At 33.4% G+C, this 27839-nt stretch overlaps 1 protein-coding gene across 1 annotated transcript in view; it reads right to left on the reverse strand.

Moving 5' to 3' along the window:
* The window catches only part of LOC150076780 (lethal(2) giant larvae protein homolog 1-like), a 227416-nt gene that overhangs the window by 100163 nt on the left and 99414 nt on the right, over positions 1–27839 (reverse strand). The window contains exons 10-12 of the mRNA XM_090386649.1: positions 21979–22067; positions 15083–15236; positions 1402–1580 (exon numbers count right to left, since the gene is read on the reverse strand). Coding sequence (XP_090242775.1) covers positions 1402–1580; positions 15083–15236; positions 21979–22067 — 422 coding nt within the window. The remainder of the gene's footprint in view (positions 1–1401; positions 1581–15082; positions 15237–21978; positions 22068–27839) is intronic.

Consider the following 27839-nt stretch of genomic DNA (forward strand, 5'->3'; position numbering starts at 1 on the left):
GCATGCCTTTTCTAGTTGATACTTCCTTGGACACTGTTCTTCTGAATTTTCTTCTATAATTACCACTCTCTCTTTCAAAACAGTTCAAACATGTGCCGCCACCAGCCAACATCCATTTACCGTCCAAATTCAAACTCACAGAACCAACTTTTCATCTTCCTCGTTTATTCATTCAACTGCCATTTTCTGGAATAGCCTTCCTTCATACGTATTTCCTGAAAATTACAGTCTACAGAAGTTCAAGTCTACTGTCAACAAATATCTTCTTTCATCTTCTCAACCTCCAACCCAAGCACAGTACTAAGTACTACAGGTTCTAATACCTCCTGTGTTTGGGGTTTTCATAGGAAAAAAAAAAAAAAAAACTGCCAAAAAATAATAAAAGCAATTTGCACTTTCCGGGTTATTGGGTTTTTCTGTTAGTGCAGTTAATTATAAATGGGTAGTAAGCTCGATCTTATTGCATTTGCGATAATGCCGATAGCTGGAATTCTGTGGATTTTTACGTTATTATTATGGTAAAATGTGTCCCCTTCACTGCAATCTTCAGTCATATAAAAAAATATAAATAATGCAACGTAAGTCCAAAACTATGTAAGTCGAGGACTTACTGTATCGAAAAATGTTTAGCAACCTACGTAAAAATATGGCGATAGATAAAAAAATAAAAACGTACCACACACTACTCGCATGGCCAATATGACGCTTCAGTTTATTTTTTACGATGTCGATTTTAAATCTAATAGCTTCCCTTTATTTTTACAATATTGCGCATGGTTTGGTCACCAACATTATAATGGTTCTTTAGACGTTTAACAGATGCACCGTTTTCAAACTTCTGAATAATTTCAAGTTTTTGTTTAATTGAAAGCACAACTCTTGAGTTTGCCCATCATTTTTGCAATTTATAAACAAAAAAAAAAAAATTAATAAATTTAAAAAAAATAAATAAATAAAATAAAAATAGCTACTATAAAAAAAATTCTGACATCCCTGACATACATAAAAAAAAAAATGTCATTTTGTGGTGCCACAGAACACAGCAATCGACGCGACACAGAAAAACAAACTAAACGTTTTGGTGTCCTCTTTTTTTTTTTTTTTTTTTTGAGCAGTGAGTGTGAAGACAACGGGGGATTGCAAGATAATAGGTACATTAATCTCCCAATGACAACTTATAATGTCGCTTAAGACTTGCAAAACATCTGTTTATACCTATTCTATTTAGAACTTGAATTTTATAATTTCTGGTTTTTTTTTGTTTTTTTTTTTAAATTTGGAATCGAAGTGTCCCGGCTAATCCGATCCCAGTAAATCGAGAGTCTGCTGTAATACCAAGAACTTTATAAATCAACAGTTTTTTTTTTTTTACAAATTAAAAATGTGAAATAGCATGCTTACTATTAATAATGAAACTCTGGGCTAAGTACAGGCAACGAACCATGGAACCCAAAGAATCATCAAAAGCACGTGATTCAACTTGCCTCTCTACAGGTTTTGGTTCATGAATGGCCACTGTAGGTGGTGAACGAACTTCTCTGCCAGAACCTGGAGCATCTGAATCTGCTGATACTTCTCGACTAAGTGAATAAAATAAGTATTACACTCAAATTTTTATTTAACTTTAAAAAAGTTAAATGTAAGCAAGACAAGATGCAAACTCGATTAATCCATATGTGTAGTACTCAAATGAGAGATGTTCCTTATACACAAGTTTATACTAAGAGTATCAAACTTACCTGCATTAAAACTGAAGGTTAGCTAAGCTGAAAGTGAAATTTTAGTTGAAGCTTATAATAGCTAATTTTAGACTTGATTTGTGGTTGATCTTTAATATATTTTGATTTGAACATTAAAAGTTTTAGGACTGCACAGTCACCCACAGGACTTATTCAGTGAGGTAGGCACTACACTGTTACTACACTGAAAATGTTAGATAATTTTGAAATAATATTATTGTTAGATGAGATGAAAGTGAAATTTTAGTTGAAACTTATAAATACTTAAATGTAGACTGGGGATGCAGCTGATGTTTAATATACAGAATTCAATCAAATAAAAACTGCAAAACATAAAATGCATATTACACAAAAGCTGATGATAATCTTGAGTTAGATTATTAATCAAATTCTGCTGGCATTATTTGGAAACAGTCAAACTTTCAGGATGGCAGGACCCACACTCTGAAATTTATTGCTAGCTCAATATAGCAAGGCATGCAAGAGTTAACAGCAAGCCTACAAGTGGATGAATAAGTTTAAGAATGGTATTGAAAGCATTGAGAATCTCCTCAACCAGGGCCACTATTACTTTTGGTTTCATGACATAGAAGCCACAGCAGTAGTGGAAGAACTCATTGGAGAAAAATGTCACATTATTACATAAATATAATACATTATTACAATCGTCACATTACTATTGAAGAAATTGCCATAGTTTGCAAAAACGATTTATGCTGATTCAGCAAATACTAAGGAGTTCTATTCTGAAAAATGTATTCTTAATAGACTCCACAATGTTTAACACCAGAACTGAAGGAATCACCTTGTTTTGACCACCAAAAAACAATTAAGAGGATGTCACTTCTTAGAAGTGATATCCTTCTTGACATGAAAAGATGGAGCCAACTTCAAACAAAAACTTTTTCTCTCAAGGAATTCAAGCATTAGTGCATCATTGGAGGAAGTGCGTTGAATAATGGGGACTATAATGAAGGCTGACATACATAATTTCTTTGCATGTTTGTGAAACAGAACATAACTTTTGCAGTTTTCATTTGGACAACCTTTATATTTGATTTATGTTTAAAATTTAGGACTGCATAGACAATCATGGGATTTATTCAATGAAGACAATCTAGAAATAGTTACTATTTTTAAAATAGCTTAACACAAGTTTATACTGAGAGTATCAGCTGTATAGCTTTTGATGGGGGAAGGATTTGTTCAGTTAAGCTAAATCTGATATTGGAAGAGCCATTTGATAATATCACACTGTGCAATGTACTATAAATCCATATTCTATAATTTAATAGCTAGTCTGTACACAAATGCCTATATAAAATAGTATATAGGCAGCATATAGGAGTGTAAGAATATGATTTTCCTAAACCTGGCTACTAACATGTTGAGAGAAACTATCTCCCCCCACAAGTCAATATCTTTTGATCAGATGCTGTATACTCTTAAAAATAACAACTCAACAGTAATATAATTAGCTATGAACAATAGCTTAATATAACAGGGTGAATTTTAACATTAATGCTTGGTATGTGTACTACTACTATAATGGCCTATAAGCTGACCTTTCACAAAGGTCAACTTATAGGCCATTATATGAAAGGAATTGCACCTTTCACAAAGCAACAACTAGACAATATCATACACTATCACTTGCTCACTAATACAATAATATGATAAAAAACATAACATATACTGAACTGAGTGCAAAATCTCTCATTGTAAGTAGTATGAAAGGGGCACTACAGTGACTCACTGTTTGAAAATAGTGAGTTTAAAGTAAAGAAGTTACATACAGTAGAGGACACCCAATCTAGAAGGCTACAATCCTGGAGATCTCCAATAACAGCAAATCCAAAATCCAGTAAGCTTAAATGGCCTATAGCAAAAGGTTGGCAACCTGTGGCTCATTGAACGTGCGGATCTAACTTTTAGCCCACATGAAGCACAATTTGAAATGTAGTTAGAGGACTTAAAAATCAAGGACATGTGGAGTGCAAGACTAAAATGCCTTAAAACTAAAATTGACGATTTGGAGAGGCAAAAAGCTGCCCTTGCAATTCTACACAATTGGATGCCGATAGATGAGTTGAAAAAGCAAGACCAAATTATGTTCGATGCGTGAAGTAGTTTACTGGGCATGTATATAAATTTGAAAATATTTGCATTGGACTTCTCTCAGTTTTTGGTTCGACGAATTTCTGTGGGCTAATATTTTCGAATATAAACTATACTAAAAATAAATCAAGAAACGGTCTGAACAATGAGTCTCTCAGCATGTTTAAAGATTAAAATTATGGCATACTTGCCTGATGTTATTATCTAATATGGTGCAAGGAAGCCTGAGGCTTATGCTGCACCGGTCAAAAAAAAAAAAAAAAAATTTCTGAATTACCCTGAGAGAGAGAAGTAGAAGGGAATCACCAAGAAAGATGATATCCAGCTCCAGGACCCCCAGTGTGCCAAGCCCATACTCACCAGATGTGAGTCCCTGGAGACTTGCTCAATAAGTTACATTAATTCGTACCTAACTGGATGTTTGTTACGTTTTTTCAGTATTAATAAATAATATTTCAAACTTTATATTTTTTTAATAAAACATCTTCCACTATTCGATTTCTTAAAAATCTTCCCCCCCCCCTCCCAGTTTGAGCTGAGGTGCAGCTCTTAGAATTCTCTTTTTTTTAATTAGATCAAAAATGGCTCTTCACTCAAAAAGGTTGCCGACCCCTGGCCTATAGGAAAAACAAGTTGTTTCTATCTCCCAGAATATTTTTGTAAAAAACATCAGTAGCATAATTACCAACTACAAAAAATTGTTTAATTTTCTTAAGTTGGTAACTATCATCATGAAGCATTTGCATACCATTTATAATTAGACATATTCCAAGCCAGTTTACATAAACATTAAAGGGTGGGGGGGGGGAGTCTGCAGCTGGCTTTTCCAAAACAGGAGAATATCATCAGACCCAAGCAGAAAAGAAAGTAGGTAGCAAATATTGGACTTTTGACAAATGACTGGGGTTTGTTTTTTTTTTTTTTATGTACGCAAAATATTCAGCAAAAATAATTCAACCTAACACTGCTATACGTAATGATATACATCAAAAACATGAGCCAAATTATGAATGTTAAGAAGTTTGATGAATTGTTGCTCAAACCTTCACTAATAAAAATTAGCGAAGGTTTGAGCAACAATATAAAAGTGGGTAAATTATTTAAAAATCCTTTTTTTTTTGAAGGTAGAAGAGGCAGGATTCTGATCAACTAATTCATTTAGGTGAAAACATGTGGGCAAATGGAATATTGAAACATAAGCAAAACAGAAGAAACATCTAGTGCTACCAAATACTATAATATTATTTCAGTATTTGATAGTATTTGTGCATGAAATATTTTTGCATTTACCGATATGTGAAGTTCATAAAATCAAAACTAAACTCAAGATGTGAAACAGCCAATACAATAAGCAGCCACCTTGCCATTAAAAGTGGAATTACATATTGTAAAGTATCTAAATATGCAACTATATAATCTAGATTTACCCCTATCAGCTAGCTTTTCAATTTTGGTTGATTTATTAAATAGTTTCATTTTAGTTTCAATTATCCTTAACTGTTTATCAAATATACCTACACTGTAAAATGTCAAAAGAGTATAATGAGCTACAAGATGCTAAAGTCAGATACACAACATTTTACCTACAATTACACAAAACAAAAAAAAATTCTTCCTAATCAACACTCAAAGTATATCACATTTACGAATCAACAAATCTGACTAAATGATGGTGGTGGTGGTGTACCCTACATAATATTGTGCTCATTCTTACTGTGTGAGGCTCTACTAGTTCTCAAATTCTAAAGGAAACATTTTATTATTGCACATATAACACATGGCTGTTTTAAAATAAAACAAAAACAATACAATGATTTTGTTACTAATTAGCATATTTCAGATATTTAAATAAATCAAGAAATAACAATTTGACATAAAAACAAATGCAAATACTTTAAAAAAAAAATTAAAAAGTACAAAATTATGCAAAAAATAAATACTGCTATAACTGCATTAACATTCACTGAACATTATCACCTCATGGTAATCTTCACTGCTAAATGTGATTCCAAACAGGAATGAGGTAATATTAATGTTCCTCACATAAAACTTAAGATTTTTTTAGGTTAAAGCATTCAAATATTAGTTAAGACTATAAAGCCTTAAAGCAACTGATTTCAGGAAATAATCAAAGGGAAGGACTAAAAACTAATCAATGCAGTATTAAATATAAAAAACAAAACTGGTGGTATGCTCATTCAATTATTTCTATTTCATTCATTTGCTCCTCAATGGTTTTCTAGGAAATGCAAAAGCATATTAAGAGACAGTGTTAGAAAACACTCCTAACAAGACAGCATGCTTTATTAGAAATTAGCGAAATGGATGCTGAAGCAACTCAAAAGTTGCAATATATATATATATAAATATATAGCTATCTTCACAATGTAAGTGATATTACCTTAAGTGCTGAGCAAGGTGCGGAACACATTACACCCTAGAAGTAAAGTAAGAGTGCAGAAGCTAATAAGAGGTGGGAAGAAAGATGTCTGAAAATACAGTAGAATATTTTAAAGAAGAAGGAGAAACATGATTAAAAAAAAGTTTATATTGCATTAAGGCAAATTAAATATACATATAGAACAGTGTCATGAATCAATTTTACACATGGCCCAACATGTACAATGAGCATCCTGCCACCATCTGAAATCTATACATAAAAAATTTGCTAATATAAGCATTCAGCTTTCAGGTAAAATTTAAAGTTTCAAATTTCCTTTAAGTAAAATTTATATTGAAAATTTAAAACTTAATTATGTGATTCTATAACAAAACAAGGTTACAATAATAAAATAAATTCATATTTATTATTATATATATATATATATATATATATATATATTCAAAAAGGGCTAAAGGCTGTTAATTGACAATGGAAGCAATATAGTGTGTGTGTGTGTGTGTGTGTACATATAATATATATATACACATAATATTTATAAATATTTATATTATATATACATAATACACATATAGTGCTAAAGCAGCAGTGAGTAGCACACGCTTCTTGATTAGACCGGGGTTCGAGCCCGTCACCACCAAATACGGAGGATGCGGAAAGGTCAGGAATGACCACCGCATGTTCACGGAGCAATATGGCCTTAGTTGCTAATGCTCCTAAAAAAACAAACAACAACAACAACAACATATAGTGCTAATAAATTAAAAACAATAGAAATAAAGAGAAAATAAAAATAGACTGAATATGTCAAATGAACCGAAGCATGCAAAGCAGCATCAAAGGATGCAGATGTATATACTGTATACGCAAATTATAATAAATATAAAGATGTAAGTATGAGTTACATGGAAAACCAAAATCAAAAGGAATAATAGCCAAAACAATAAAGAAATATTTTAAAGGAAGTGACCTGTAAAATAAGTTAATTAATGTATTTATTTATTAATTGACCTGTAAAATAAAATAAAAATAGTTGGCATCAGATAATGGTGGATAAATTTAGCCATAGTTCAAAAAAAAGGGGAAATAGAACAAAATACAATTAAATCTGATGTCAGTGAAAATAAAACTTGATACATGATCAGGTTTTTCATCAGGGGACTACACCTGACTATACCTCAAAGGACTGAGTTTCCATACTTGTCCAAAGCTGTGTAAGAGTAGAAATTTGAAAATAAAGTAAAACCACTTTATTAAAACCTGTTTAACCACTACTTCACTTCCACTTTCGACTATCCCTTAAATTTCTTAGTTCAGGAACCTGTTGCACTTTTCATTTCCACAGACACTTTATTTGTAAAATAATAAGAGAAGTTTACCTCAATATAGTATGTAGAACACTTCTGTATGATACTCTCCAGAAATTAAAACGAAAAACTTACATTAGAGTAACAAATAATTAAAAAAAAAATCAATTTAACCCAATAAAACTCAATTAACACAATTAAAAATAAGAAAATTAAAAGAATCTTAACAAAAAAATTGCAAAACAATTTTCCTTCCTGAAGCTGACAACACTTTTCGACCGCATGTCGTGATCACGGGAATGAAAATTACCGAATATCATCATCATCATCAGCCATTTTCAATCCACTGCAGGATGAAGGCCTCTCCAGCAACTTTCCACTTCCTTCTGTTTTGAGCACTGGACATCCATTTACTACCCACAAACTCATGAATTTCATCTATCCATCTCCGCCTTTGTCTTCCAGGTTTTCTTCTAGCTCCTCTTGGATACCATTCTGTTATTTTCTTAGTCCATCTGTCATCATGTCTTCGAGCTATGTGTCCTGCCCAAGACCATTTTAGTTCTTTAGTTTTGATAACAATGTCCTTTACTTGAGTTTGTTGCCTAATCCATGTGTTTCTCTTATCTAACAGTCTGATATGATTCGTTCCATTCTTCGCTGTGTAGTTCTCAGCTTCTCTTCCATTCTTTTGGTGAGTGCCCAAGTTTCACTTCCATAGGTCATGGTGGGGAGTATACATTGGTTCATTATTTTACGTTTCAGACAAACTGGAATATTGCTCTTCAGTATGTGACTATATTTCCTGACATCAAACTTAAATAGGGATTATTAGTCTTTGCGCATGCGCGTAAAAGCCCACGAATCGGAGATCAGATATGGCCAATGAATGTTAACAGAATTTGTGTGTATAATTACGTTGGACACTAAGTATTTTGGCCTTGTTAAATAAAAAAGTATGTTTTTCATTAACGCCGTGAAAGGCTAATTCTGACACTGCTGAACGAGAAGCACGAACTGAGGCTGCATGTTGATTAACACGAATATTCGAAGGAAAATGCATTGAACCCTGGTAAGACGAGTTGCAATCACCGCAAGAAATGTTGTATACCAGGTCATTAATTTGTGTAGCGAACGAGGAAAAGACTGAGCAGTGTAGTGTGTAATTTCTGTATTGGCCTGGCCACAATTTTAAATTCGGTATCTTTAAAGGATCTGTTAAGCTGTTTGTGCCACTGTTCAACATATGGAAGAGAAAGAGTATTTTTTGATATTACTATTGTTGGTTGGTGTAGTATTTTGTATCCTATCCTTAGCTTGTACCCTAATTCGGTTTATTGTAGCAAGGGAATAACCCCTGTTTAAGAATCTGCTGGTTAATATTTGTATTTCAATTTATTTTTAATATTTGTAAATATAATATATTTGTATTATATTATACAAATATTAACCAGCAGATTCTTAAACAGGGGTTATTCCCTTGCTACAATAAACTGAATTAGGGTACAAGCTAAGGATAGGATACAAAATACTACACCAACCAACAATATTAATGTCAAAAAATACTTTATTTTTCTCCCATGTGAATATTGAACAGTGGCACAAACAGCTTAACAAATTCTTTAAAGATACCAAATTTAAAATTGCGGCCAGGCCAATACGGAAATTACACACTATACTGAACAATTGCTCAGTCTTTTCCTCGTTCGCTACACAAATTAATGACCTGGTATGCAACATTTCTTGCGGTGATTGCGACTCTTCTTACTAGGGTTCGACATGTTTTCCTTCGAATATTCGTATTAATCAACATGCGGCCTCAGTTCATGCTTCTCGTTCAGCAGCGTCAGAATTAGCCTTTCACGCTGTTAACGAAAAAGATACTTGTTTTATTTAATGAGACCAAAATACTTAGCGTCCAACATAATTATATGAGACTTAATTGCAGAAACCGTAGAAATTAAATTACACGAAAATTCTGTTAATGTTCGTCGGCCATATCTAATCTCCGATTCGTGAGCTTTTATGCACATGCACGAAGACTAATAATTCCTATTTAAGTTTCCATGCGCAACCATATTCGATAATTTTCATTCCTGTGATCATGATATACGGTCGAAAAGCGTTGTCAGCTTCAGGAAGGAAAATAGTTTTGCAATTTTTTCGTTAAAATTCTTTTAATTAATTTTATCATTTTAATTGCATTAAATTGATTTTTAATTATTTTTTTTTAATTATTTGTTACTCTAATGCAAGTTTTTAGATTTTTTTCGTTTTAATTTCTGGAGAGTATCATACGGAAGTGTTCTATGTACTATATTGAGGTAAACTTCTCTTTATTAGTTTGCAAATATTTATATTAACGTAGAACGTATTGAGCATTACAGCTCTGGTTCATACTCTGGTTCATACTCTGGTTCATATATATATATATATATATATAATAACTAAATAAATAAAAGTTGTAGAGATAAGAGTAGTAAAAAGCAAGAGAAATCTATTAATCTTTGCAATATATACACAACTAAGCAGACTTCTGCTTAGTTGTGTTCATAAATTTAAAGCAGTATAAAAAGATCAAACTACAGCCAAGCATATATGTGCTAACTAAAACAAAGGGAAATGTGAAAGCAGTTTTTCTGTATGGGCAGTCCTGAGCATTAACTGAAAATTTAAATTCATAATACACTGCAAGGTAAGTAAATAATATTTCTTGTTCAATACAACATTGACCTAATACGTGTGGCCCAAAAGTAGGAGATCATGTTTGAAAATAAAACATCATTTCATTACAAAAAAACAAACAAAACTTTCATTTGTAGTCCTTAGCCTCCTGCATATTTATGTGAAGATCATGAAAAAAATTCCAATCTTTATTTGATACAAATAATATTAATCACCACATTCAAAAATAAGCTTCTTTCATATTATTTAGTATGAAAGCAACTTACTATTAGCATAAATAGCACAGAGAGAAATGCCATTTACATTCCAAAGATGATCACACCTCCATCAGCACTACTGTTCCTGGACCACCTTCCTACGGATTCCAGGAACAACCACCTCTTGCTAACTTTTGGAGTTATTGTACCATTAAGCATTTGGAACAATGAGGCCCATAAATCCAAACCATCCCCAACATGCTTAATTAAAAATAGCTCATTTTTCAAAGCCATCAACTACCTCTTCTTTCCCTCTGTCCAATTTAACCAAAAATTCTGTTTTTGCTACTTCATTGCCAGTAAACATATTTAAAATGAACCCTGATAAATGATGCAAATAAACATTCAGCTAGTATGACATCACATTCATTGTGAACTGCTACATCTATTTTCTACATTTCTTGCTATGCAGGGCATGCCATTGTCCTTATGCTTATTTGCATAAATGTCTAATTACATCACATTTTCCAGATGGTTGAAATTCAAAACTCACACTACATACAGCACACAACTTTTCCAGAGTTTTTAATATATGGGGAAAAAAATTGGATGTGTGTGTGTGTGTGTGTGTGTGTGTGTGTGTGTGTGTGTGTGTGTGTGTGTGTGTGTGTGTGTGTGTGTGTGTGTGTGTGTATTCTTAGTCACTACATCTTATTTCTGTGGTTTTACTTAATGCAGGAAATTTTTAAATCAAATTGTTAGGACCATGAAGGATGGGTTAACGAGTTAAAAAAAGTCTCTGTCATACATACAGAGTTAAGACCTGTGCAAATACAATCAAGAAATCATAAAAAAAAAGGTTCAGGAAAAAATTTAAACAGACATGGTCATTATTTGAAAATAATCCAGTTAATAATTACCTGTAAATATATTTGTTGATATAAAGATTCAGTAGATAATCTATATTCTTTCCTTCATGTATATTATAATCTCATCAAAATGTTACCTAAACTGACACCACTAATTCACCTTAGCTAATGCAGAATTTATGCAAACTGTATTATCTAGTAAAGTGAAAAGGAGTTGTTTCATCTCTCCAGAAACCATAACAGCATGCTTTTAGAAGCTGTCATGAAATAAAGTCAAAGGTCGATACCTTCTGTTAGAATATTAGACTTAAGTTCTAAAATAGACTAATACAATTCAAGAGCCCCCCTTTTTTTGTGCAGAATTCAGTTTGCTAGAAGCCCTTTCACAGCAAATAGGGACAACTCTTGCTATTTAGTTGTTCGTATAATGAATCTGAGAAGAACTGCAAAAGCCCAAGGTGTACAAGGAAACTAAGAGTATCAGGAACTAAGCAAAGTCATCAAGCACTGTTTAAGCCAGACAAACAGGATTATATCTATCGAAAGTGTAAAGAAATCAAATACCACAACAAACGAAACAACACTAAAAAGATGTATGATGTTATTAAATCCTTAAGACAAAAGTTCCAACCAAAACTTAATGTAATTAAGGACTCCCAAGGGGAAATTTTAACAGAGGAGAACACAATCAAAGGAAAGTGGAAAGAATATTGTGAGCAGCTCTTCCGAGCACCTGCTGGCACTAATGATCTGCCACCCCCTTTTCAAGAGGGTGGCAGATCATTAGTGCCAGCAGGTGAATCTTCCTTCAGTGGAACTGGTTCAAGATTTTCCTTCAGTGGAACTGGTTCAAAGTCGAAAAAGCCATCAGAGAACTAATGTGTGGCAAGTCACCTGGAATTGATGAAATCCCAGCGGAATTGATTAAAGCTACAGGTGTGAAGGGCGCCGAGTTTTTTCATAAAATGATTGTAAAAATTTGGGAAATGGGATGGTGGCCATCAGATTGGAAGAAATCAATTTTCATTCCCTTAACAAAAAAAAAAAGAGATCTGAAAATTTGCTCAAATTACAGGACTATTAGCCTAATTTCTCACACTAGCAAGAATCTTCTTAAAATCATATTGAACAGAATCTCAAGAAAACTTGAAGAAGAAATGCCAGAAGAGCAAGCAGGTTTCAGAAGGGGGTAGAGGAACCAGTGATCAGATCCTAAGCCTACAACTGATTATAGAAAAATGCAAAGAATTCAATGTTCCAGTCGTTTTGTGTTTTATAGATTATGTAAAAGCATTTGATTGTGTTCAACATGAGAAATTATGGGAAACGATGACTATTATGGGTTTCAAGAACAGGAAGGAACTGTGAGAACGAACATGGGGAAACACTGACTTTTTCACAATAGGTAACGGTATCAGGCAGGGCTGTATTTTGTTGCCTCACCTTTTAATCTTTATGCTGAAGATATCATGCATGAAGCTTTGGAAGATTTAGAGACTGACATCAAAATTGGAGGACTGAAGATAAACAACCTTCATTATGCAGACAATACTGTGTTAATTTGTAATTCTAAGGATCATCTTAAAGAAACTCTAAGGAGAGTATGTGAAGCAAGTAAGAACAAGGGATTGTTTCTGAATGTGTGTAAAACTAAAATTATGGTGATTGGTGATAATCTTGATTCCAGTAAGGTGAAGGTTATTGGGCAAGATATCGAAAAAGTTGATGAATTTGATTACTTAGGGTCAAGAATAAATAAAAATAGTGACTGCTCAAATGATAGCGACGACAGGCAATTGCTAAAACGTTGGTTGCTGATCTGATAAAATTATGGAGAGATCATGATCTACTCCTAAAGATGAAACTGCGAATCACTGATTCGTTAATTTTACCAGTTGCCACTTATGGATGTGAAGGATGGAATCTGAAAAGAGTTGACAGGAAGAAAATTGAGGCATTTGAAATGTGGTGTTACTGGAGAATACTGCGTATTTCTTACTTGGATCGAAGAACAAATGAGTGGGTGCTGAATAAAATTGGCAGGCCTAAAATTCTTCTTCATAGCATCAACAAAAGAAAAGTTTTTTGGTCATATAGTAAGAAGAGAAAACTTTCTGTTGAAGAATATAATGGAAGGAAAAACCAAGGGGAAGAGGTGCAGAGGAAGACCTACAACTAGGTGGAAGGATGGGATCAGTAAACTTCTGGGCATGACACTTTGCGATGCTACTCGTATAGCACACGATCGATGCAGTCTGAGGACAATTCTATGGGCTTTTTTACAGTAACATTAATGAGCTATTCAGGAATTGGTTACAATCCTACACAGTGGAGATTTTTTATTGACTCATGAAAGAGGAGTCTCAAAGGTGTGTTGCTCCACAATGGAAATAAATATGAGTCGACTCCAGTAGCTCACTATATGCATTTGAAAGAAACACATGAGAACTTGAAGTTGTTGATAAATATGAAGAAAGTTGTTGATTGGTCTGTGCTAATTTTAAAGTGGACAGCAATCTGGCTACATAAAAATGCCTTGCTTTTTATGTGAGTGTGACAGTCAGGAAAGGAGTAAGCACTGGGATGTCAAGGTCTGGCCAAAGATGGGCAGTTTGTTGCCTGAATCAAAGAACATTTCTGGTAGACCTCAAAACTGTCCTCTTTCCATCCCATGCACATCAAACTGGGTTTGATGAAACAGTTTGTGAAAGTTTTACCTCAGGAAGGTCCTTACTTCAACTATCTTTGTACTATGTATAAATATAGTGCAAACGCATCAGAAATATCTATCTTTGTACTAAATTCCCATCAATCACCCAAGAGAAGCTAAAACACAGTATTTTTGTTGAGCCTCAAATTCACAACTGATGATGGACCGAGATTTTGAAGGAACCATGAATAAAAGAGAAAAAAAGGCATGGCTTAGCTTCAGGTCTGTTGTTTAGAACTCCTTCACAAACAACAAGCACTACAAGAATATAGTTGAAAATACGTTGGCAAACTTCAAGAAGCTGGGCTGCAACATGAGTGTCAAGGTCCATTTTTTATATTCCCACATCAACTACTTCCCAGAAAATCTATGAAGTGTTACTGAAGAGCAAGGTGGGAGGTTTCACCAGAACATTAAAGACATGAGGAACAACCAGGGGAGATGAAATGTCAACATGATGCTGACTATTGCTGAATGCTGAAGAGGGACTGTAAATAGAAGGATTTGCAAGAAAATCAAAGAAACAAAAATTTTACCCGTTGTAGATAAGATTTTAAAATGAGAAGTGATTTTAGTGGACCTTTACCACACTGCTCTTTTTAATAGTGTTTTCAACATGTGTTTAGATATAAAAGTCCGGTAAAAGTAGCATTGTTATAATTTCAGTGCACAATTTCTACCAAAATTTTTTAAAAATTTGTGAAAAATCAAATTTTCCTTTGTGATTTTTGAAGAAGTTTGAAGTGATGGAAACAACGCAAGTCATTTTTGAATCAGCATTAGAAAATGATTCAGAAACACCCTTTTCTGAAAAAACATCAATGATTTTTTTAAAAATGCAAAGTAATGTAATCAATTTTAAATTGCTTGTGGGAAAAAGCAGAATACACAAAGTCTGGTTAAGGATTGCAACCTGCCAGTGTGGTGAGAAAAGCATTACTTTTAGATAATTTCTAATTAATTAAGAAAAAAATTTAAACCAGACCAAAAACCATTAATTTAAGTGCAATGCAAACTTTGGAAATATATGTAGACATAAAAAAAAACAAAAATAACCTTTGCTTCTGATCTGGTGTTCCACGAGTAGGAGTTTTGTCTGCTGACTTCCCACGCTGTGAACGACCTCTTCGAAGACGTCTAAATGATTCTCTGAGTGATTTCTTAAATGATTTTCGTCGGGACATTGCACTATCTCCAATAGCTGAGAGGTCTTAAGTAAAAGTACACAAATTACAATATTAGAATAATGGAAAAATTAAAATATGCAGAATTCTTAATATTCACTGAGCACTATATAATAATTGAATAAGAGCTAAATATAAATAAATTACCAAAGATAATATAACTTGTTAAATAATTCAATAATACAGGTGTTGATTTTGTTCCACTGATGCCAATGTGTGTGTCACTGCATAGTTATTTTCAATCAATCCATCAACAAACTTCTATAATGCTCTAACGCGTGGGGACTCAGAACTTCTCCCCAGCAACTCCAGTTTCTGGGAAGAAGGTGGGCAATCACCTTGAAACATCAATGTGATTAAAATACTTCTTTTACATTGTAATATCTTTTAACCAATTAGCAAGAGAACATCAGGTGCAAGATGGATATCCAAGTCTCTCTCCTGAAAAAAAAAAAAAAAAAAAAAAAAAAAATGAAAAAAAAAAAAACCATCTCTACTTGAAACTAACAAGCAAGGAGGTAGCAGGCCTAAACACTAAGTGACCAATTTATTAGATATATTGAATATTCAAGGAATCAACTACTCTTTCAGAGACAGTACAATGCCCATATCAAGCAATATAAAGCAGAAGGGATCCATTACTGGTGGGGGAGAGAGAGAGAGAGAGAGATAAAGTCAGATATTGATTTATGTGTGCACAAACTTGTAAGGGAACAGTCCAACACTGCAATTTACATGATTTTGAACACAGTATAATAATAGGTGCTAAGACTGCTATTGTCACTTTTCCAGGTAATAGTATTCACACACAACTGTGCCTAGTGTATCAAGAATGGTCCAACAACCAGAAAACAACCAGCCAACAATAGTTCTGTAACCAAAGACAACTTGTTGTTATAAGAGGTTTACAGAAAGCAAAAAGAGTAAAGAAATCTAATAGGCAAGTCACAACTGTCAAATAAGAGCACAGCATAACTGTGACATGAAAGGGGTGTATCAAAAAGTACAATATTTCAGACTCTGTCACAGATGAGAAGTGTAACTGTAGACAACCCTCACTCTCCTCAGCTAAAAATAAGCAGTACAGTTCACTCAGGAACACTGACAGACAGTGGACATCTGAAGAGTGGAGAAATGTTGCCTGGTCAAATCGTGATAAGTTGTTCCAGGGTATGGTCCTGTCTTGGATGTGATGGTGTTAGGAGTGTTTCCATAGCACACATTAGGTCTCTTTGTAATTGTGAGTCAACATCTGAATGCTATAACCTGACCAGGTGGTCCTTTTGTGCTCAAATTTTATCTGTCTGGCAATGGTTACTTCCAACAAAATGAATTACTTCCAATATCAGAAGGCATTGTTCCAGAAGCACAGGTGTGATTTTACCATACATCATTAGCTTGCTCAGCCAGTGGATCCCAACTCAACTGAGCATTTGTGTAATGAGGCAAAACAAGTGTTTATAGCCGGGATGTTTCACCATCCTATCTAATACAACTGTATATGTGCAAATGAGTCTGCAAGGCATTTGAAAAGTTCAAGGTTGTGTAGGAAAGGGTAGTGGTACATTTTTCTGTACTTAATGTATAACACTTCAAATAGTGACCCTTCAAGTATCATGCAGTTTCAGTAACTTTTTTTTTTTTTTTTTTTAATTACAGGCCGTTAAGCCAACAAAGTTGTGTGAAAGGAATGATGGACAAAATCAGTCACCACGCAGTCATCCAATAATTGTGAGGTGCTTACCCTTCCTATTCCATGGTTAAATGAGCAGCAGAATTTAAGAAAGGGAGGAAGAGCCTGGAAGATGACCATGCAATGGAAGATCAGCTATTGTTGTTATTTGGTTTTTAGGAGCATTAGCAACTAAGGCCATATTGCTCCGGGGATATGCGGTGGTCATTCCCTGACCTTTCCGCATCCTCCGTATTTGGTGGTCACGGGCTCGAACCCCGGTCTAATCAAGAAGTGTGTGCTATGCACTACTGCTCCTGCCCACGGAGGCGCCAAGGAAGATCAGCAACATCGATCTCTCCATAAGTTAACAATGTGCATGATCTGGTGATGAGTGATCAACCAGTGACAGTTCGGTGCACTGCCAACATCTTGAACATCTGAATGTGTGTACCATATAATAAGATAAGATAATCTTAAGATAATAAGATAAAAAGGTGTTGGCATGACTGATCCCAAAGTTGTTGACAGCAGATCAAAAATGCAAGAGTTGTCATCATGTGAACATTTGCATCATGTAAGCCAATCCAGCAAATTTCCTTTCAAGGTTTGTGATCATGGATGACACAGAGGAAAGAATGCCAAATTAATTCCTTCCAGATGTTGTGAGGCATTTGCACAAAATCAAAGACAAATGCCAAGAAAAACTAAGCAAAGAAGTCTTGTTCCACCAGGAAAACAAAAACTTTCTCACAAGTCTGTCATTGCCATGGCTGCACTGCACAAGGTGGCTTTAAAATTATTATTATTAGCCATATGGTACAAGGGAGCCTGAGGCTTATGCTGCACCAGCCAAAAAAAAAAAAAATTCCCGCGTTACCCCCTGAGAGAGAGAGAGAGAGAGAGAGAGAGAGAGAGAGAGAGAGAGAGAGAGAGAGAGAGAGAGAGAGAGAAGTACAAAAGAATCCCAAGAAAGAGAAGAATGATGATATCTAGCTCAGGACCCTGGGTTTGCCAAGCCCATACTCACCAGATGTGAGCCCCCGGTGTTTGACCATCCCCTATATTCATCAAATCTAGCACCATTGGACTTCCACCTATTTCTTAATCTGAAAAAAATATATAAATAAATAAAAAAAATAATAATAAATAAAATATCTGGTTGGCATTCGTTCTTCCACCAACAGTGACATCATTGTTGCAATGGATACATTCCTGGAGGCCCAAGAGAAAATTACTCTACAGCTGGAATCAATGCATTGTAGCATTTATCGCAAAAGTGTACTGATTCAAAAGGCAACCATGTCGAAAAGTAATATGTTAACAGGCCCCCCTCAAATAAACCCTTAATACTCTGGCCAGAAACTCTTCAAATGCCACTGATACACGGACCAGCATCCCTGTGTACTGCTTTTGGCACCTCATGAGATCTATGCCCCAATGACTTGAAGCTGTTCTGAGGGCTAAAGGAGGTGCTACTTGCAATTAGGTTGGTGTATCTAATAAATTGGCCAGTGTGTGTGTGTGTGTGTGTGTGTGTGTGTGTGTGTGTGTGTGTGTGTGTGTGTGTATCTGCTTTCATAAAAAAAAACCACACACTCCATGATTCAAATCGAAATCTTTCCACTTGGTAAGGTACATTAGTCAATTACATTCATAAAAATAAGAAAGCACTTTGCTGAAACTAAAAATCATCTTAAATTGAAGACAAATAAAATATTGGATTCTGACCAACATCCAATCAATTAAAGCAGACAGATAACTCAACCATATGCATCAAAACAGCAAGCAAAGTTACTCTTCAATTCATCCAACTTAAGAGCCTTCCCTATGAAAACAAATCTTTAATTTAGAGATAAGTGCATTATGCCAAAACAGTACTTCTGAATCTCCCTTCTGGTCAACATATTGTAAGATTCATCATTCAGCCATACTTCTTCAGCAATGGATAAATCACAAAATCAGTCTCCCTCCAGAATCTGGAAATACACGAGCAGATAACACACACTGTCTAACTGCCTCAATAATTCCTTAAATAAGTGAGAAGACACTCTCCCTTATCTGCAGAACTTCTTTTTAACAATCTAACAACTATCTTAGCCCAAGAGAAAGGTTAACATGGTTGTAGTTACTGCCATCACTAACCTCTCATACACACTGAGAAGCATTCAGGAGTTGTCTTGCAAGTTCCCCATCCAACACCAACAATCACATCTCAGTTACCACAGAAATTTCACACGGATGAATATAGTAATCATGGCATGTGATGCAAGAAAGCAAGCGTATGAGCTTATGTAGCATCAGCCAAAAAAAAAAAACAAAAACGTTTAGTAGCTTCCACGATTAATTCCTTGAATGCTTCCCACTTAGAATTTGCAGTTAGTCCCACTGTGTACAGAATTTAAAAACTGGCCGAGACCACTGTAGTCACCTTTACAGAAGCAAAAACCCTTTCCTTTACCCCTGATGGTAATTATATCTTTAAGTAAATCCCACATCAGTACACTGTGATCACTGCCAACCTAGTGGTTCCTTTATCTGCAAATTCTTAATACACGAATGATCACTGCTGATAACCAGATCAAGAGTATTACCCTCTCTGGTTGCCTCTAGAACATGCTGCTGCAGAAAACAATCATCCAATAAATCCACAAAACTTACTAGTAATGGATTAATACTATTAACAGTAATAGATTAATACTACTGACTGTAATCTTTGCAGCAGCACATCTCTGCATATGCTGCTGACAAAAAACCTAATCACCTCTGCAACTTTCCAAGAAAATCTTCTAATAGCAACTAGGATTACCTATCTTTGTTTCTTATCTTGACTACTGTATGCCTAAATAGTATTTTTAGACCTCTGCAAATCAACTATTCTCATTATCTGAAACAGGAAGTTAGTATCTTATCTTAACACCTGGGAATCAGACTAACTTAAGTAAACACCTTTTTAGATACAAATTTAAATAGATAAACCAAATGGAGATAAACTTCCGAACAATGCATTACAACTGATAAGCTACCATGGTCTGTTGATGATATTTATCCAGTAAAGCCAAACAAGAGCAAAAATTAACAATCACCTCAATTCCTTAATCCCCACTAATCCATCTACAAAATTCTTCAATTAACCTTCTATACTGGGTTTCCAACTGCTTTATCCTTCAATACAAGACACTGGGTTTTGACATATCCTGTGATTACTGTCTAAAGAGTTTCAAGGACAACATACAGCTTTCAAAATGTGTTCTCTTTTCATAAAAATTCTCTGACCAGTTCAAAATTGTCCATTTGAATTCAAACTCCTACACTCATTTATCCCTTTTCAAACAACTTTATTCCTGTTAAATAATGAGCATAATATCGGCCCATATCAAATTCTGTTCCTTTCTGTCCCTGTCCTCTTGACAACAAAATAAGTATGACAATAACTCATTGTACATATAAATACATGGTTTATACATATGCATTTCTTCATCCCAGCAGTATTTATACATCAGTGACATTCAGTTACTAATTATAAAATACTGACATAAAACCTAAACAGCTAAAAATCGGTGGATAAAACTAAATAGCTAAGTGGCTATTTGGAGGATTCTGGCACATGGATCACTTGGTCATAGCACACCAGTTCATATGGTCTTTAACATATTCTATGTCTGTACACATATTCTTGGACCACTTGATTATGTAGGCTGAAAATACCCAGAATAACTCATGGAAGAAACTCTGAATGAGACCGAATAACAGCAAGAAGAAAAAGCCTTTATTATTTCTTACTGTTTGTGATGGGATTCAAATCCATATCTCTCCAAACAAGTAACAAATGATATTCTGCAGAAATGGAGGACCAGAAATTACAATGAATAAACTTACAACAGGTTACTGTACACTGGGTCAGCAGATTACAAAAAAAAAAACAAAAAAAAAAAACACCGAATTCCAGTTATTGGTATTATTGCAAATGTAATAAGATAGAGTTTACTACCCATTTATAATATATTGCACTAACAGCAGTAAAGCCCAATAAACTGGTAAGTGCAAATTGTTTTATGGTAGTGACATCTAGAAATGTGTTTAGAAAAATATCACAAAGGCATTCAAAATAGATTCTTATAATGGAACATATGATAACAATGAAAGTGTAGAGTAATTTCCATTATAAAAATGACCTTTTAGAGAGATAAATAGCTTAGTTATATAGTGAAAATTTCAACAACTTCCAAGGTCTGGGAATGGATTACCAAAAAAAAAAAAAAAAAACAATGTGTTATTGGGGTTCACATGATATTTTCACGATACCTCCATTTATTTCTACGGGATGCAAAATACGTTTCCACAATTTTTTTAAGTTTTCACTGGCCAGCAAAAACTTACATAAAGTCGAATTTCCATAAGTCAAAGTATTACATTAGCCGGAGAGTGGCTATATTGCTATTTGCATAATATTAATCATGACAGAAACATTACATACATGTTTCAGTTATTAAAATCATTAAGAAATAAGTAAACTAAATTATATTGAATATACTATGATTTTTAAATTCATTAAATTACAGAGCCTGAAATACACATTCATTTCACACATTACTGATTGTAAAGTGGAATGCATATTATGTTGGGAATGCATGTGAAGTGAAGTAAAAACAATTACTTTTATATGTTATTAGTTAATCAATTATTAATTAATAACAATTAATAAAACCTTAACTAATAAACCTATCTTTTTTGCATGGTTTCAATTTGGACTGTTTCCCAGAAACAGCTATCATGAACAAGTAAATAGATGGAAGGTATATTTAGACAATGGTATGCACAGAATGTAAAAGACAATTTTCACATTAACATTTATTCATAAACCATATCTAATTGCTCCAAACACTGTAAATATACAAGGTGTACAACAGGTTACCAAAAAAAAAAAAAAAAAAAAAAAAAAAAATGTGAAATGAGACACCATTAAACACGTTAACCATTAAACTATAATAAAGAAAGAATGATAAACTATTGTATAGCTACATTAGTCTACATCATAAGATGAAAAAAATTATTCAAATAAGAAGTTAGCAAGAAATAATTAATATTTTACTAACCGTGTGGATTTAAAGTGCATTTGGACATGACAGACTTTTTCTGTATGTAATCAAAAAGTCCAAATCCATGAGCTGTACCTGCAGCTACCCTAAAAAGAGAAGGAACAGAATCAAAATTAAATTAAATAATAAAATATCCATCATACTTTACAAGTTAAACTACTTGGTGGCCAAAAATAAACATGACTTATTCAACCACATGTAAAGAAGAAATCAGCTTTCACACAATATTTGATATATGCACATTCATTGTAGATCTGTAAAGAAGCAATTCCTGAAATTAAAAAAAATAATAATAAATAAAAAAAAGGGGGGGGGGTTCATTTTCCTGCCAGTGGACTACATATAAAGCCATCACACAGTACTTTACCAGTTACATAAAACACATGATTACTCATAGCTCTAATTAAAAGATCAAACAAGTTTGAAACTATCACAACTCATTTAAACTTATTGTCTAGAAATGAACGAATTATACACTTAAAGGATGGGCTTATTAAATGATGTGTGCTCTTGTGAAGCTCTTGTTTCAAGGTCCCAGAGTGAAGTTGTATATTTCAACTAGAGTAAATAAATAAATAAAATCAGAAAAATGCAGTTAAGGCATTTCAGGAATACTGGAGCATGAACTTAGTATACTGGCCAAGTTTGTGAATTCAATTAGAAACATGACACATGACTGATATATTTGCAGCCAAGCAAGTTCTTCGGCCATAATGTGTGGATGAGTTTATAAAGCTGACAGATAATATTACTGCTGCTTAATGTTACTTTAGAAATAAAGAAGAAAGCAATGCAAGATGCATGCAGAAGCAGTGCACAAAGCACTGAAAAAAATAAATATGCCAAAAGAGGTAGCCAAGTTATTCTTGAAAAGAATCCTTCAGTACTATCCATGCAAATCATCAGCACTCTTCAGTTGATACCATCATATAATGTTGAAGGAGAAATTTTTGTATTACAATCAATATAATGTAAAAAACTATATCTAAGGCATTTCTGGTTGCTTCATTTGATTTAATCTCTTCATATTTATCATTAATCGTACACACTGTTTTTATCATCAATCATCATTTATCATCAATCGTACATCACAGTGCGTACGATTTCTGTATCCTTCATAATTTCATTTTCTGACAAATCTCACCAATTTGTTGGAAACCATCACTGAATCCATTATTGTTGTTCTTCTTCTTGCTGTAAATCTTTCAACCTTCAATTTGCCTGAAATCAGCTAATAAACTACATTCTATATTATCTCTTGTATTTCAGTACCTTCACTAGCATTGCCAACCTCAAGCCAAAATTTTCTTCAAGATTTAGTAAATTTGGAACTGCATTTGGAATTTTGTTCCATGCTAGCATTATGTTGTAAACACATCTTTGACGTTGCTATCTTTTAACAATCATTGATTGTTAAAAGATATCAATAAATCCATATTTGTGTCTTTTATCTTTTCCAAAATCAAATTCAAAAACTTTCACCTATGTTGTCGCTTTGGACACTACAGAGCCCCCTTCCAATCCACAGGTTGCATCAGGATGTTATATTTTTTGGTATAAACCTGCTTTAAGTTCCTTATAACTGGAATGTAAAATTGTGTTAAGCACTCAAAACCTACATTGTTAGGTTTTGAGTGCTTAACACAATTTTTAAAAGCTTGTGAAAATTCTTATGACAAAAGAGATCTTTAGTGATGGTGATATTGCAAAGACAGCTTTCATTGAAGAAATGGTAAGAAAGTACCATAAAATGTTTGACCCTAGTATGTACATATTTCCAATTCAGAAATAAACATAATAATACCAATTTAGGTTTTGAGTGCTTTAACATTTTCAAATAACACAGTTTACCTATGCAACATGCCACTCAAGGAATAACAAAGTTTATTTTCTTCAAGAGTTTCTTTACAATTATTTAAATAATGTTTGTGAGTGGTGGTTAAATTGTTCATAAAAATGAACAATTTATATTTTTAAAAGTTCTAGGATTAGTTGATTTACCAACAACAAAAAGTGGCGATTTGTGAGTTCCTACTGCATTGCTATAGGTAGCTACCATGATTCTCTCTTTGGATTTTTTTGAATTTCATGCTATAGGCTAAGCTTGTATTTGCCATTGTTTATGTATGTAACATCTTACAATTGACTTGTTTCATCCATATTGTAGATTGGTTTTCCAATTAATTTTTCTCTGTTGATATATGATCTTAAATCTTCTGTTAATTTTTGAGTATTACAGGGATGACTCTGCCTGCTATAAAAAAAAAAAAAAAAAGCACCTGTCTTCACATTTTTATTTCACTATACAGTGGACCACCACTTTACAATATTAATCCGTTCCAGAGATACCATAATATCGTAATGTGAACCCAATGACATTGTTTTTTTTGGTAATCCATTCTAAGACCTTGAAAACTGAAATTTTCACTATATAACAGCTATTTATCTCTCTAAAAGGTGATGTTTATCATGGAAATTGTACATATTGATTAAAAAATTGATTAAAACTAATATATTGATTAAAGGACTTCAACTAAAGGATGCAAAAACAAAACACACAGCCAACACGTTTACAAATGTAAGCCCATTCCATTGTAAAATGAAATAAATATGTGCTGGTTAACATGATTACTGGTTAGTAGGAATTATTAAAATGCACTACACTTTCATCACTGTCGTATGTTCTGTTAGAATAATCAATTTTGAACACCTTTGTGATATTTTCTAAAGCACATTTCTGGAGATCACAACCATAAAACAATAAAAACAATTTGCAGTTCCCAGTTTATTAGTGCAATCTGTAAAGTAGATATAAACTCGATTTTACTGCATTTGCAATAATACTGATAGATGAAATTCTGTGGGTTTTTTCGTTATTATGGTAAAATGACTATGAAATCTTAAATCATATAAAAAAACAAAAATAAAATTTTCAGAATCTTCTCTTCATTCCTATTTTTTAGGCTTCATAAACTTGTTATTTCGTATCTCACTTACGCGTATCATGTTAGTTGCAATTTGTGCGTGCCATGTTCTTTGTTATTGATTGCTTATCTTTTTTACTATTTTAAATTTTACAACCACCCCCTGCAAAATGTCAGGGAAGAGAAATATCAAGTAGTTAGTATGTACATATTACAGTACGTATTAATTAACCTTGTTTAAATATAAGACTGATATACCTTTATTGTAGGAAATCTTGATCCGATGCTCACATCAAACTAATCCGATTAATTTAATATAAAATCATTAAGTATTAAAATCTTTAAAACCGCGAACATATCCCTACTGAAGGATTGTTGAATGATATATGATATGATAAAAAACTAAACTTGTCTTCAATTCACATAGTCAGCCAGCTGCCACCAAGGAAGAGCCAAGTGCAGCCGATGTACATCCATTTACCCCAAACTAAACCCATTAGCATTGGTAGACCAGAAAGAGAAGACAATTGTCAAAATGTGTTAAAACTATATTAAATTAAAACCATAATTAAAATATTCTAAAGTTGAACTTCTTAATACATGACATGTATTTTGGTTGTAAACCGTGCTCACAAGAAGTAACGAGTTAAAAACAATATCCACTCTCTTATATTTTAAAAAATATGCGCATCGCAACAAGATTATTACCATTAACCAATGTGAATCATGCTATTCACACATGTGCGTGAAGGTCCACGAGTCCGAAATAGTATATGGTCTCCATACATTTATAGAACAACAGTTTAATTTCATTTCAAGTGTTTCAGCTATTAACAGTTTTATGTATTCTTTCTGTGAATTAATTACTTTAGCTTCATTAAACAGAAAAACATGGTTCTCCTGAATGGCGTGAAAGGAAAGTTCAGATGCACCTGTCCTTTTAGCCCTCGCAGATGCCTTGTGTTGTTGTAAATGAATCGAAAGATAATTTTGGGTCAAACCAATGTAAAAGGAGTTGCACTCCTCACAAGCAATGTTATAGACAATATTGGTTTGCTTCATGTTAGAGACAGGTTGGTTTCCTTGCCCTCAATTTTGAATTCTGTATTTTTTAAAATGTTAATAATACTGCTCGTACCATTGCTGTACATAAGGAACTTTAATAAAATATTTATGTGTTGTGTTTTTAATCACCGGAACCGATTTGAATTTTTGTTTCGCTTGTCGTTGAATGTTCCTAATTATACCCAGCATATATCCGATGTTTAAAAATCTAGTTGTGAGTTCCCTGAGTTCGTCATTAAAGGTTTCTTGTGTAGAACTATATCTATACGCATTGTGAAATTGGCTGAAAATAACACTCCTTTTATACATAAAAGGGTGGTAGCTTGAATAATGTAGAAATTTTCCTGTATTAGTAGGTTTCCAATATATTTTAAAGTGTATGTTATCGTTAACCCTTCTTAACATAAAGTTAAGAAAGTTTATAGAGTTCTCACCTGATTTTTCTTGTTCCGAAGTGAAGTGTGTATATTATTAAAAGAACTCATAAGATTATTTACGTTGTATTCATGTGAAATAACATGGATATCATCTAAATACCTACCATAAAATGTTAACCTGGGAATATACGGATTTAAGTGTAATTGTAAATACATTGAGAATACAAATAGTATTGAGATAAATTTCAGCTACTAAACCACTCGCACTAAGCCCCATGGGAAGGCCAAAAATTTGTCTGTAAATATCCGATTGAAAGTCAATATAATTAGCCTCTATAAGAAATCTGATTAAATTAAATATTTCAGCTATAGGTAACTTGGTTTAATTTAACATTATTGCATTACTATCGATCAAATCCCATAATGTGTCGAGCAAATATTTAACATCTACATTAGCATACAGTGAGACAACATCAAGGGAGAACAACCTATCCTCATTATCTAACTTTATATCTTTTAATGTATTCAAAAGAGAATTGGAATTTTTTATGTTAAATTTTAATGTACGATGTAACAGTTTTATGATTGCATATAAATAAGACACTAAAGACACAAAAGCCGAATTTTTGTAGGAAACGATTGGTCTAATTGGATAACCCGTTTTATGTAATTTAACTTGTCCAAACAAGGTCGGTATTGTTAGTTCTTGCTTTAAGATTCTTTAATGTCGCCATTGTAATATAATCTTTTCTTCTATATTCCGTTAAAGTATTATTGAACTGTTTAATCTTTTTATCGTTATCGAACGTACTTCTTAGTTATCGAACGTACTTCTATTTTCCAATCGATAGGTGGAATTATCAGATATGATGCTCTTCAATTTCTCAATGTAATCCTCGTTATTTAAGACAACCATCGTGTCCGCTTTCTGTATTACAATATTATCATTTTTCTTTAAGTTTTGTAATCAGGTTCTTTCTTGTTTTGATAATTTGGGTATCTTAGGGTCCTTAGAATTATTTATAACATTATTTATCAGCTGTATTAATCCCTCCTTATTTTTAGTGTTCCTTAAACCGTATTCAAATTCAACTACTATTTGTTTTTTTGGAAGTCGTGTCGGTGGCAGATTATAATTAAGTCCTTTTCTTAAAAGATTTATTTGAACAGTGGATAAATTTACAACACCAAGGTTTGGAACTAGCATTAACATTAGTTGAGGCATATAATACAAGAAAACAAGCTTATAACAGAATCAGCCAAAAAAAAAAAAAAAAACCTTCCTATTTCCCCCATCCAGTCCCTCCAAATGTTTGTCTAGTTGAGCTTTAAATTTATTTAACTATCATCTTCCACAACAAGAGATGGAAGTCTGTTCCAGCAGTCAACTACCTGCTGGCTAAAGGCAAACTTCTCCACATCTATTCAACAACTGTCTTTCCTCAATTTTAATCTATGCCCCCTTCGGTTCTTAAACTGAGCAAGCAGAAGT

The sequence above is a fragment of the Mastigoproctus giganteus genome, chromosome 12 (assembly GCF_048544385.1).
Source record: "Mastigoproctus giganteus isolate SK-2022 chromosome 12, ASM4854438v1, whole genome shotgun sequence".
In the NCBI taxonomy this organism is placed as follows: domain Eukaryota; kingdom Metazoa; phylum Arthropoda; class Arachnida; order Uropygi; family Thelyphonidae; genus Mastigoproctus; species Mastigoproctus giganteus.